General features: G+C 48.3%; 2 protein-coding genes across 2 annotated transcripts in view; one reads left to right on the top strand and one right to left on the bottom strand.

Annotated features, from left to right (window-relative positions):
• The window catches only part of ppfia4 (PTPRF interacting protein alpha 4), a 15163-nt gene extending 9652 nt beyond the window's left edge, over nt 1-5511 (top strand). Inside the window, 8 exon segments of the mRNA XM_047026270.1 lie at nt 286-348; nt 893-919; nt 1151-1326; nt 1491-1588; nt 2301-2476; nt 2644-2712; nt 3142-3328; nt 3856-5511. Of these exon segments, the coding sequence (XP_046882226.1) occupies nt 286-348; nt 893-919; nt 1151-1326; nt 1491-1588; nt 2301-2476; nt 2644-2712; nt 3142-3328; nt 3856-3905 (846 nt within the window). The 3' untranslated portion in view covers nt 3906-5511.
• Nucleotides 5512-5624: 113 nt separating this feature from the next.
• On the bottom strand, nt 5625-8542 carry myog (myogenin). Its single transcript, XM_047025172.1, has 3 exons — nt 7839-8542; nt 6651-6750; nt 5625-6576 (listed from the first exon to the last, which is right to left on the bottom strand). Exons 1-3 carry the CDS (start codon nt 8370-8372, stop codon nt 6455-6457), a joined length of 756 nt encoding a protein of 251 aa, XP_046881128.1. The 5' UTR covers nt 8373-8542; the 3' UTR covers nt 5625-6454.
• Between the last annotated feature and the right edge of the window lie 3588 nt (nt 8543-12130).

Consider the following 12130-nt stretch of genomic DNA (forward strand, 5'->3'; position numbering starts at 1 on the left):
GTCTGACTGGGGGGATGTTCCACCCTCCAGAGTGCTGTGTAGCAGCAGAGCCTACTGGGAGAATGATGATGATGATGATGATGATGGCTACTGTGCTGTCCTGGGCTGCATGTGGCTAAATGAGAACCTACTCTCTCAGACTGTCCCAGATGTACGACCTGCCTGTAACACAATCCCGCTCTTCTCTTCACTTAAGACACTGTGTATACTGTACGTGTGTGTGTCTTCGTGTGCGTGTGTGTGTGTGTGTGTGTGTGTTGTTCTATGCTCTCCTTCTCTGAGCAGTCCTCCGGAAACGTGTGGCTGACTCATGAAGAGATGGAGAACCTGGCTTCCTCCACTAAAGCGGTCAGTGCCATCTGGGTACTCCCTTCACCTCCCTCACACACACACACACACACTCTCACACACCCTGTCCCTGCCGCGCCACACATATGCCCACTTCCGCACCCCCCCTGCCACCAACTATCACTTCTGCATGCCAACAACCTTCCCTGCCTCTGTGTTGGTGAAACCATGTCCTTGGTGTGTGTGTGTTGTGTTGTGTTTGTGTGTGTGTGTGTCTGGCTGTCTGTGTGTATGTGTGTGTCTGGCTGTCTGTCTGTGTGTGCGTATGTGTCTGGCTGTCTGGTTATGTATGTGTGTCAACATGGTCTGTAATGCCATCATGATTGTGTAAGTGTATACTTGTCTTCTCAATGCTACAGTATTCTAGTCCAGTCATAGGTTTCCAGTTTCTCCTAATGTAATTCTTCAGTTTAGTTGGTACTGGGCAAAAACAATGAGTGTGTGTGTGTGTATGCACGAGTGTGCGTACGCATGTGTGTGTGTCTGTGTGTGTCATGCGTCTCTAACCCTCTACACTGTTTGTGCCATGCTGGGCGTCCCTCAGGAGAATGAGGAGGGCAGCTGGGCTCAGGTAAGAGAGCTCCTCCCCTAACACCGGCCTGCTGTCGCCATAACAACACACACCTGTCAGAAGGAGTCCAGTCCACACCGATACACTGAGATAGGAAACACACAAACACACACACACACACTCTCTTTCACCTATCGCTCACACACACACTCTCTCACACACACTCTCTCACGCACACACACACGCAGACACACACGTACACGCGCACTAACCATGTGTCTCTCCCTGTAGACCCTGGCGTATGGGGATATGAACCATGAGTGGATCGGTAATGAGTGGCTGCCCAGCCTGGGCCTGCCGCAGTACCGCTCCTACTTCATGGAGTGTCTGGTGGACGCTCGCATGCTGGACCACCTCACCAAGAAGGACCTGAGGACCCACCTCAAGATGGTGGACAGTTTCCACAGGTCTGTCACCATGGCAACTAACCCCCACCGATTTGTTTGGCTTTTTTTTCTTCTTGTTTTTCTGTGTTTACTGTGTTTGCGTTACAGATTATTGTTGGACACGGAATAAACTTGTGTGTACGTGTGTGTGTGTGTGTGTGTGTGCGTGCATGTGTCGAAAATAGGGCCAGTCTGCAATATGGGATTATGTGCTTGAAGAGACTCAATTATGACAGGAAAGACCTGGAGCGCAGGAGAGAGGACAGCCAGCACGACATGAAAGGTACACTTACAACACACACACACACAGACACACACACACAGACCACACACAGCCATGGACACACACGCAGACACATTCACAAACACGTACATGGTTTAGACACATGATATCTAGACCACACAGGCAGGCATGGAAACACACACACACACAGAAACACTCAAGTACACAGTGCCATCTGGTGGAGTTGAGGAGTACTGCTTCAGTAGATCAGTGTAACAGCTGAGCCTGGTACTTTCCAAGGCCAGTTTGGCTCCCAACCTTGATAGAGAAACACACCCACACACCCACACACACATGCACAAACACACACAAACACTCCCACACACACCCACACACACTCAAACACACTGAGACACACATACATACACAGCCAAAGCCTTGCGACCTTACGACCTTGAGTTCTGTACATGAACTTGACTCAGCTGTTGTGTCTCATCAGAACCTTCCCCCCTCTCTCTCTTACACAAACACACACAATTTCTCACTCTCTCACACACACCACACACTCACCGCCTGTTCCAATTGAGAAAGCTAGTTGGCAGCTGTGGTTTGACAGAACAAAGAGGAGTATGCCTACGAATTTACACTACACTCATATAAGCATTATCGGTCAATATCTCGCTTTTTATCTCTCTCCCTCCTTTGCCCTCCCTCCCTCTCCCTCCCTTACCCTCACCCCCTCTCTCTCTCTCCTTTATGGCACCGTGTGTAGATGCGCTGGTGTGGACGAACGAGCAGGTGATCCACTGGGCTCAGTCCATCGGTCTGAGGGAGTACAGCAGCAACCTGCTGGAGAGTGGGATCCACGGAGCTCTCATCTCTCTGGACGAGACTTTCGACTACAGCAGCCTAGCTCTCATACTGCAGATCCCCATGCAGAACACACAGGTACACACACACACGTCACAGGTCACAGGTATAGACTCACACTCACACACAGAACATACAGGTTTACACTCACACACACAAAACACAGATATCAACACAGAAACACACCCTGCACACACACCTACAAACAAGGTACCAAATGTTTTGGGGGGAATCTTGTTTTTCAGGCGCGCCAGGTTCTGGAGCGAGAGTTCAACAACGTCCTGGCTCTGGGTACTGACCGTCAGCTGGAGGAGGTGAGACAGGGCCTTGCACACTCAACATTAGGGCCTTGTACACTCAACATCAGGGCCTTGCACACTCAACATCAGGGCCTTGCACACTCAACATCAAGGCCTTGCACACTCAACATCAGGGCCTTGCACACTCAACATCAAGGCCTTGCACACTCAACATCAGGGCCCTGCACACTCAACATCAAGGCCTTGCACACTCAACATCAAGGCCTTGCACACTCAACATCAGGGCCTTGCACACTCAACATCAGGGCCTTGCACACTCAACATCAGGGCCTTGCACACTCAACACCAGGGCCTTGCACACTCAACATCAGGGCTTTGCACACTCAACATCAGGGCCTTGCACACTCAACTTCAGGGCCAATGTGCTACAGCTACAGTGTCAATATGCTGGAGGCCTACATTGAACACTGTCTCTCTCTGCAGAGTGGGGATGATAAGACTTTCCGCCGTTCTCCGTCATGGCGAAAGCGTTTCCGTGCGCGGGAGGGAGGGGCTGGCCTCGGGATGATGGCGGGATCCATGGAAACGCTCCCCGCAGGGTTCCGCATGCCCTCCATGTCCGTCCCTCCGTCCATGTCTCTGGTGCCCAAGAAACAGCTGCAGCCTGAAGGTGTGTTCGTGGATGTCTGTGAAGGAGACAGTACTGGGCCTTACAACAATAACCAGCTAACCAATGGCTTTGCATGTGTGTGCCTTGTGTCTAACTCTGCTTGTGTAGCACTCTCTGCTTGGCCTGACTAACTGCATGCCTTTGTCCTCTGCCCTGCTCCACTCCTTTCTGCCTTGCCTTGTCTAGCTCCTCCCCCGGCGCCACAGAGACTGGACCCCTCAGCGGTGCGGACCTACTCATGCTAATTACACTCCACTCCGCTTACTAACAGGAACACTGATGCTAACAGGTGAGCTTACCTCTCACCAACACTACCTAGCACCTAAGCAGCTAAGCTAACAGGTGAGCTATCTACACTTCAGTGCTAACTTACAGCTAGGCTTAAGCCTGCATCTGAGCTAGCTCTCCTCCAGGAGTAACTGGGGATAAACAGGTGAGCCCTGCAAGCAGCATGAATGTTTGTTGGGTTTCTAGCATTGCTTCAATGTGTTCCTGTCTCTTTTTCCCTCTCTCTCTCTTCCACCCAGTGCATTCTCACTACCTGTACGGACACATGCTTGCGGCCTTTCGAGAGTGACATGCCAAATCTGGAGAGAGACCTGGTCGTCAGGGGGCTCATCAAATCTCTCCCCCCCCCCCCTGTACCCAGCCTCACCTCTCACCTCTCCCCCCCCCTCACCTCACACCTGCCCTGGACACGTGCAATACAATTTAGAGGTGAACTGAACTCCCACCTTGGAACTCTTGAGCGTGCTCATTGGCTGCGCTCGCTGCTGTAGAGGAGACTCCTCCCAGTCTCTCCCAGTAACCCCAGTGCTCCCGGTAGCCTTGTTGTTGTGGTGTAGTGCTTCTGCTCCTACTCCTGACCCCTGACCCCTGGTCCATTCTGTGGGTTCTAGTCTTCATCCTTCTCATCAGCCTCATCTGTGGATTTGACTCTTAACTTGTCTAACTCCAAGGTCCAACTCCAGATTGCAACCGTCACGCTGTCCCCTGGACCTAGAGAAGGTCAGAGTGGAGAGGACATCGGTAGGTCTAGATGTCTGAGGGTGATAGGTGTTGATTTGGATTCGGATTGAACCTATTGGGTGTGTCAATGAAAAATCACAATACACGTTGCCCCCTATCGGTTATGCAAGGTACTACTCATTATCGTCTGTACATAAAATGGATGACTTATGTTTTTTATAGAAATGTATATAAATATATATATTGGAATTATATATGGAGAATATTATACTATCATTGCTGTATGAAAACCAATGCCCTGTATTCGGTAGTGACTGTTCTCTTCCTGTGTTGGACCTCTGTGTGTCTTATATGCTGTCAGTGTGTGAACTGTTAGTGGGAGGAACTCACTAAGTAGGGGTGTGTTGGTGTGTGAATACTAAAAGGACTCTCTACAGGTTTAAGGGTCCAATTCTATACTGTTCAGTTCCCTTTTCCTGCCCCCTCTCCCATGTCCTTACCTCCATCCTTGTTTAGCACTATGTAGCTCCTCCCTCTCCCCTTCAGCTTCCCCCCCCCCCCCCCCCCCCCCCCTGCCTCTAGGTTGACATGATGTAGCTAACATGATTAGAGTAGAGCGTTTGTAGACTTGAGCGAGCCAGAGAGCCAGCATATGGGCCGTTTGTGAATGAAAGCTCCAGTCTCTTATATCTGGGACTGGAGGCACTCTGCGTCGCCCCAGACTACCAGGAGTGTGTGTCTGGGGGTCTCTGTTTAGATGAGTTGTGAGAGTGTCCACTGTAGCTGTTTCTGGGTGATTCCGTATTTCTTTTCTAATCAAACTGTAAATTGCTGCTTGGCACCAGCCAATGAAATCGACACAAAACTGGTCACCTGACACAGACATCACATCATATTTGGGTGCATCCTGCCCCCACCCTCTTCCTGTCTAGTTGCCATGGGGATGTGACAGTGGCCAGTACTGTTCTCTGACTGTCGGGATGCTGTGTGTGACCTGCTCCTGCTGTCCAATGAGAGTATGGTATCAGTGAACCAGTGAATTGTTGGGTGGGTGTATTATCGTTTCGATTTGACATACAATGTTCTAAAGGTGTCATGTGCTACTGTGGCAGCTATGAGTACTGTATGTGTATTTATTCCAGGTGTGAAATGATGCTGACAAATCAAGACTTTATTATTTGGCTATTTAAATGAAGTGTATTGTATTTATGACACTATATAGACATAAGTAAATCTGTTTTTTTTAAGATAAAAGTTGAATGATGTGTGTTTATTTCATGTTTGGGTGATGTTGGTGCATGTGTGAAGGACATTCATTGGCAAGATATTGAAAATGGTCTTTAATGCAAGGACTGATCAGAATATCACTTCTTGCAAAATCTACAAATACACAACAATCTTCGTTATAAAAGTCAAAAATAAGTTAGCAAAAAATAGAAAATAAAATAGCAAAACCACTCTGTAGAAAAACGGAAAGTATTTACATCACTAGCATTAATAACCAGTTTAAATTAAGCAGATCTTGGTCAAAACTGCCATGGTACTTGATTGGCCCCACAAATAAACTCATGTTTTTAAGCATAAAACACACACAAACAGAATGCGAGATAGATCAGGGATCTAGGTTTCGAAAGATTGGATTTCTTTAAGTTAGGACAGAAAAACTAGGCTTTCTCTCCACCTCCACCTCAGAATGACTCCAGGCAGAAGCCTAAGGGAGATCCCCACTGGAAGGAGATCTTTGGTGAAAGTCATGCAGGAGTCAGTGGGTTCTCATGGTAGAGTCTGGTCCTGGAGCTCTGGAGGAGGTGTGGACCACAGGGTTCAAGAGGAAGGAGAGGAGGACAGGAGGAGAGGAGGAGAGGAGGAAAGGGGAACCTCAGAAGGGAACAAGATCTCAGGGTGGAGAAGAAGAAGAGGAGGTCTGAGGTTGGTTCTATAAGTTTTGGTTCCCAGATGATCACTACAGATCATAAAACACAAGGTCTATTTTTCAGATTGGTGTCACCTTATTCTATGGTAGGATTCACATGAATGGTGACTTGATAATAATTGATAATAATCAAAAAATGTCAATACTTGAATGGCCTTGTCTAGAACTCAGCCCTGGTGTGTTAGCCTCTGTGTGTCTGACTGTGGCGCTCCCGGCTGGGGGCTTTACTTGGGAATGTCCACCGGTACTGGGTACACCACAGGGCCCTCAGCGGCGGTGATGCTGTCCACGATGGAGGTCAGGGAGCGCAGGTTGGTCTGGTCTGGAGAGTCGGCGCTCAGAAAGTCTGGGGAGGAAGAGGGGCCAGGTGAGCACCCAGCAAGGTAGGTGTGATGTGTGTGTGTGTGTGGGACCACGCACCCTCGTTGCTGTAGTTGTGCGTACACTGGTCCGAGGCGCTGCTCCACTCTGGGCTGCTACAGCAGGTGCTGCCTGATCTCTGCTCGCTTGACGACGACACCTGTTGCCATGGAGACGCAGACAGAAGGCGCTGTCAGTCACTCTGTGTTATGACACATCATGCCCCACCCTACACAGACACACCACAAACAGTAAGCGGCTCACTGCGACGCACAACTCTCACACACACACGCACAAAGCTTGGACTAAACATATACACCATATCTTTGTGGTGAAGCTAACCTACACCAGTCCTTAGAATGCATGTTGTGTGGTCAGTTCCATAGGAACACAAAGTCAATAAGAGAACGTTATTTGATATCTTAAAGATCAAATCTGTAACTTTAAAACAGACAAAATATGTAAGTCATGCTGGACATTACAGTATATCCTCCATCAATGACTTTAAATAGTCAAAACTGTTTTTTATGAAATCATACATTTCTAAATACAAGATCATTCTAGAGATTCCAATTTGATTGTATCTTACCATGTTTGTAGCTTAGACACATGTGTGATCAGTTTTTTTGATGAATGAAGATATTTACTACTGCACATCCGGATTCATATAGCAGTTATTACCCTACTCTTTCAATATCTGAAGATTGGACTTACTACTACCATAGACTACAGATGTTTTTACGAAACCTAAAAATATATATAAAAAAAGCTTTTGACTAAATATATTTTATTGGTTTTGCTTTTAACTATTTATTGACCTTGATCTTTTTTAATTGCAATGATTAACTTTGATTTTTTAAATTATTAAATGCTCTGTAGAACTTTGAGATTGCTTTAATGTAAAGTGCAGTACAAATACAATTTATTGTTATTATTACTACTACACCCAGTGCTAACATTGACATTGGTAACCTCTCTTAACTACGAACACACACAGACACACACATGGCACAGACATTAAAAAGGAAGCATTATAAGATATCCTTACATCTATCTGCCACAAACCACACACGTCCTTCTAACTGTCTGTAGGAGTCTTTAGAATTTTTCGTCCTTTTTCATCTTCTCCGTCCCTTTTTCTCAATTACTCTGACTCCATCATTCTTTCACCTGGCGCTGTTATCATCTCTCTCCTCTTTCTCCTCTCTCTCCCCCTCATTCTCCCTCCCTCTCCCCCGTCCTACTCACTCTGGGCTGGGCTCCCGCTGGGCGGTAATGGACGCCCTGCTGTCCGCTCTCGCTGTCCTGCTGGTTGAGCGAGGACACCAGCGCCTGCAGCCTCTCGATGTACTGAATGGCGCTGCGCAGGATCTCCACCTTGGGCAGCCGCTGGTTGGGGTTCATGAGCGTGCTCCTCTTCAGGGCCTCAAAGGCCTCGTTCACCTTCTTCAGGCGCCGCTTCTCCCTGAGCGTGGCCGCTTTCCGACGGTCCATGGTCACCGTCTTGCGCTTGCAAAGCTTGCAGGCCCAGGGAAGACACTGCCCCGGGCAGTGGGGTTCTGAGTTGGGGGAGAGGCTGGAGGGAGAGGCCTTGTCCTCCATACCCCCGGCCCCTACCCCGACGCCTCCAGACAAACCCCCACACAGCCCCATCATGGAGCCCCTCTCCTGGTAGCCCCCCTGGTCGTACCCCCCAGGCAGACGGGAGGGGAAGTAGCTGTCCCCCCCCTCGTAGAAGCGCTGGTCAGGAAAGAAGTAAGGGTTGGTCTCAAACAGCTCCATGATGGACTCGGACACTGAAGTGTGAGTTAGGGGACTCCGGCTTCCCCTACGCTGGGTGTTCTAGGAGGAGGTAGGTCCTACGCTTGGAAATGGTGTGTGAAGGAGAGTGTGTGTGCCTCTCCCCGTCCTGGCCTAAGTCTGAGCAGAGAGGGAGATGTGTAGGGAACAACTGTTGTGTGGAGCAACTGTAGGCTGGCATTTAAACCCCTCTGCCTGCTGCAGGATCACAGGGTTAAATTTAGCACGAGCCCCTAGAAACCTGACACGAAGTTTAGCTGTTGCTGCACATCTACACTTCACATCTCTGTTGGACCCAGCTCTCCAGGGCTTTAGACGCGTGTGTGTGTATGTACATGTGTGTGTGTGTGTGTGTATGTATGTGTGTGTGTATATGTGAGCGTGTGTGTTTGTGCGCGTGTATGGGGCTCATGGTCTGTCATTGGTAGAGGCTGGAACATGATCTAGTTGCCGTAGAAATGGGTCTGATTCCCTCAGATCTGAGTGGACGATCAAAGATGAGGGCCTTAATGAGCTGATCCCAGACTACCGTCCTGCTCTGGGACACGCGCATCACGTCCTCTGCCAGTCTGGACACAGCTGTTACCACTACTCTGGAGCTATGACACGAGAAGTCCTACCACAAGAGTGTCGTTTGGTGTGGTTTATGATTAAAAAAATTGGTTTTCAATCTGAAATCTATAGTTTGCATGTGCTTTTACATGAAAACAACATTAAATGTAGAATTGAATTGAGGTGGATCATGAAAAGCAGGTCAAGATGTTTGTCCATGACTAGAATGGAGTCACAGAAATAGCAGAAACTAGTCCGACTCAGGCAGGACTGGACTGGTCTGCTTGTACAGTGATACAGCTGTACAGTCTGGAGTTGACATTGCCTGGTATTTGTCTCACTGAAGAGACTAACATCCGGTGGGATGGCCTTGGTTGTCCTGACCCTGGGCAGTGCTCGTGTTAGCCTAGCCACCAGGCGCTAATCCCCTCAGGACATGTCTCACATCATAGCTCACAGGCTAATTCAGACAGGCTTCCGCTCAGACGGCAAAACAACCACACAGGCTTACTCAGGGGTCCTAACATCCCAGGACAGGACATGGCATCAACAAGACACGGCGTAGCTTTATAGGACAAGGTTTGATGTGTCAGGTCTTGGGAAAGGCTGGTCTGGGCAGGTTTTGATACTGGTTAAACTTAGTGGAGGGTCGAGTGAATGGAATCACTCTAAGAGCAGGCCTGGGTAAAGGGTCGAGGTAGAGATAGAGGGTAAAGGTAGTAGAGAGGTAGAGGGTAGTAAATAGTAAATAGTAGGTAGTACATAGAACGTGGATGGGAGAGAGTAGAGAGTAGAGGGTAGTAGAGAGAGGGAAGTAGATAGAGGGTAGAGAGTAGAGGGCAGTATAGAAAGGGCAGAAGATAGAGGGTAGACAGTGGAAGACAGTGGAAGACAGTGGAAGACAGTGGATAACAGGTAGTAAATAGAAGGTGAAGGTAAAGGGTAGAGATTAGAAGTTTGGGACAGGTCTGGACAGGGCTTGGTGGTGTCATGGCTGAGCGTGGTGCAGGGTGGTAAGGGGGGGGGGGGGCTGTCAGGTTAGTCTGTGATGGATGGTCACTGATGGTGGATGGAGTACAAAGAGGCCTGTGTGGGACTTGGGCGCAAGGGGAGGAGGAGGGGGGAGGTCCAACAGTTTGTTAGAGTCACTCATAACCCCTAGTCATCCTAACCTCATTGTCAGCAGAACTAGAGCACCAAGCTGGAGTGTGTGTGTGTGTGTGTGTGTTGCAGGGTAGTGTCCGAAGTGTCATTCTGGTTGAGAGTAAAATCCCCTTTCAGCATTTGGAAGTGAACAGTTGTGGTAGCGCCCAGCAGGGGGGCCACAGTGTTTACTTGTGAAGCCCAGTTGTTGTATACGGCGTTCTGCTCTGTGTCCTGTCCCTTCAGGTTGGGTCTCAGGGCCACAGACTGAACACAACATTTTAGAGTGAAAAAGTGAATGATCTGAAATGTGTACAGGTATCTGTACTTGCCTAGATTTGCTGTCCAAGTACATTTTATTGCCTTATATCATCCAAACCTATTTCTCTATTCATCCAATCCAAACCTTGTACCAATGTACTTCAACACCTCAACATACATCAATAAATCAACAAGTGTGTGTGTGTGTGTGTGTGTGTGTATACTGTATGTGGAAGTGTGTGACCAAGGGAGTTGCCCTGTCATTGCCAACAGTATGCCACTCTTCCTCAATGACAAGCAGCAGCACATTGCAGGACAGCTGGGGGGGGGGGGTGACTTTTATGGACTGCCCATTACTATTCCTGAAGGTTCCTTCTCTAGTAACCAAGCACTTAGTTTATTCTTTCTATTACGAGTTTGGAAAGGCTGGATCCCTTCCTTGAGATCCCATCTACTGCATGAGATACACGCAGAAGTGTGTGTGTGTGTGTGTGTGTGTCAGTGCGGAGGAGGGCGGAGGAGTATTAAGGGATAAGGTGGTGTTCTGTTTTCTTACAGAAATGCTCCTGTGTTACTGCATTAGTTCAGGAATGTGCTGCTTTGGCGGTCTGCCTCTCAACTCTCAGAAACAACATTATGAGCTGCCTCAGGAGAGGTCAGGGTCACCATAGTGACAGTCACAGATGTCTGTCACCATCGTTTCAGAGACTAGCGGTCCCTTTTGGCCAGTCTTTGTCTGTCCCTTCGCTTTGACTGCTCAGCATCAACACCTTGTCCTTTAACACGATTGACTGTTGTTTTGAAGCAAACAAACTACTCATATTCCCAAACCAAAAGCCTCCTCTCACACTCTGATAATGGCTGGCAGTGATGATGGGGAACTGCACTGTCGATTCAGTTCAACATTCGTCTGGTTATGTTGAATCTGATGTCTCAAACGGCACCCTTTTACTACTTGTTCAATTGAAACATTGAAAATGAATAAACAAGCAAAGAAGATGTGACGGCCTCTCCCTGATCATGGTTGTGTAGTGTACACACAGCAGGAGCCACAGAGTCACTTTGTGGAGCGATGTCCCAAGGTGGCCGGGCCCCTCAACAGCCTGTCATAGTCATTAGAATACTCCCATTCATCCCTTTATACAAAGACGTTTCCCCACCTGTGTTTTCACAGCACTCTGGAGGCCCAGGAAAAGCCTTCTAAGTCGGGGGGAAACAGTAGTTGTGCGGGCCCAGCCACGCTGCTCCTCACTGGGGCTTTTATCGGGGTGTAATCCCCTACAACAAACAGAATGGACGGCATGCGCATACGCAGCTGTCACAGATTTAGTGCAAGTGGTGTCACGTTCAATCACAGGAATGGAGTGAGCCTTCGAGTCTTCCACTGCCCTGCCCTAGCCTGGCATCCTACACACTGCTAGTTACACACACTAAAACTCACACAACTGTACTACCAAACACCACATACCACCTCTATAGCTCAGACTGTAAACAAAGTCACATACAAACAGGGATGGGGGTTCTTTGCAGATCCTGAGCCACACACGCTCATATATTCTACATTTCACAGAATCAATATTCCTTCATTCTTAATCTCCTTCCTTCTCCAATGAAAAACAAATTAAAGTTAAATAAACAAAAGATGATCTGAAGCAACACCTTTCAGTTTCTTAGGGTACCTTACAAATTCATATTTTATGAGTTGTATTTCATATTTTTGTATTCGTCCTGTTGACCATAGTGGTAAATCTGAGGAGAGGAGGGAACATTCTGCACATGAACCA

Source organism: Hypomesus transpacificus, chromosome 9 (genome assembly GCF_021917145.1).
Source record: "Hypomesus transpacificus isolate Combined female chromosome 9, fHypTra1, whole genome shotgun sequence".
NCBI classification, from domain to species: domain Eukaryota; kingdom Metazoa; phylum Chordata; class Actinopteri; order Osmeriformes; family Osmeridae; genus Hypomesus; species Hypomesus transpacificus.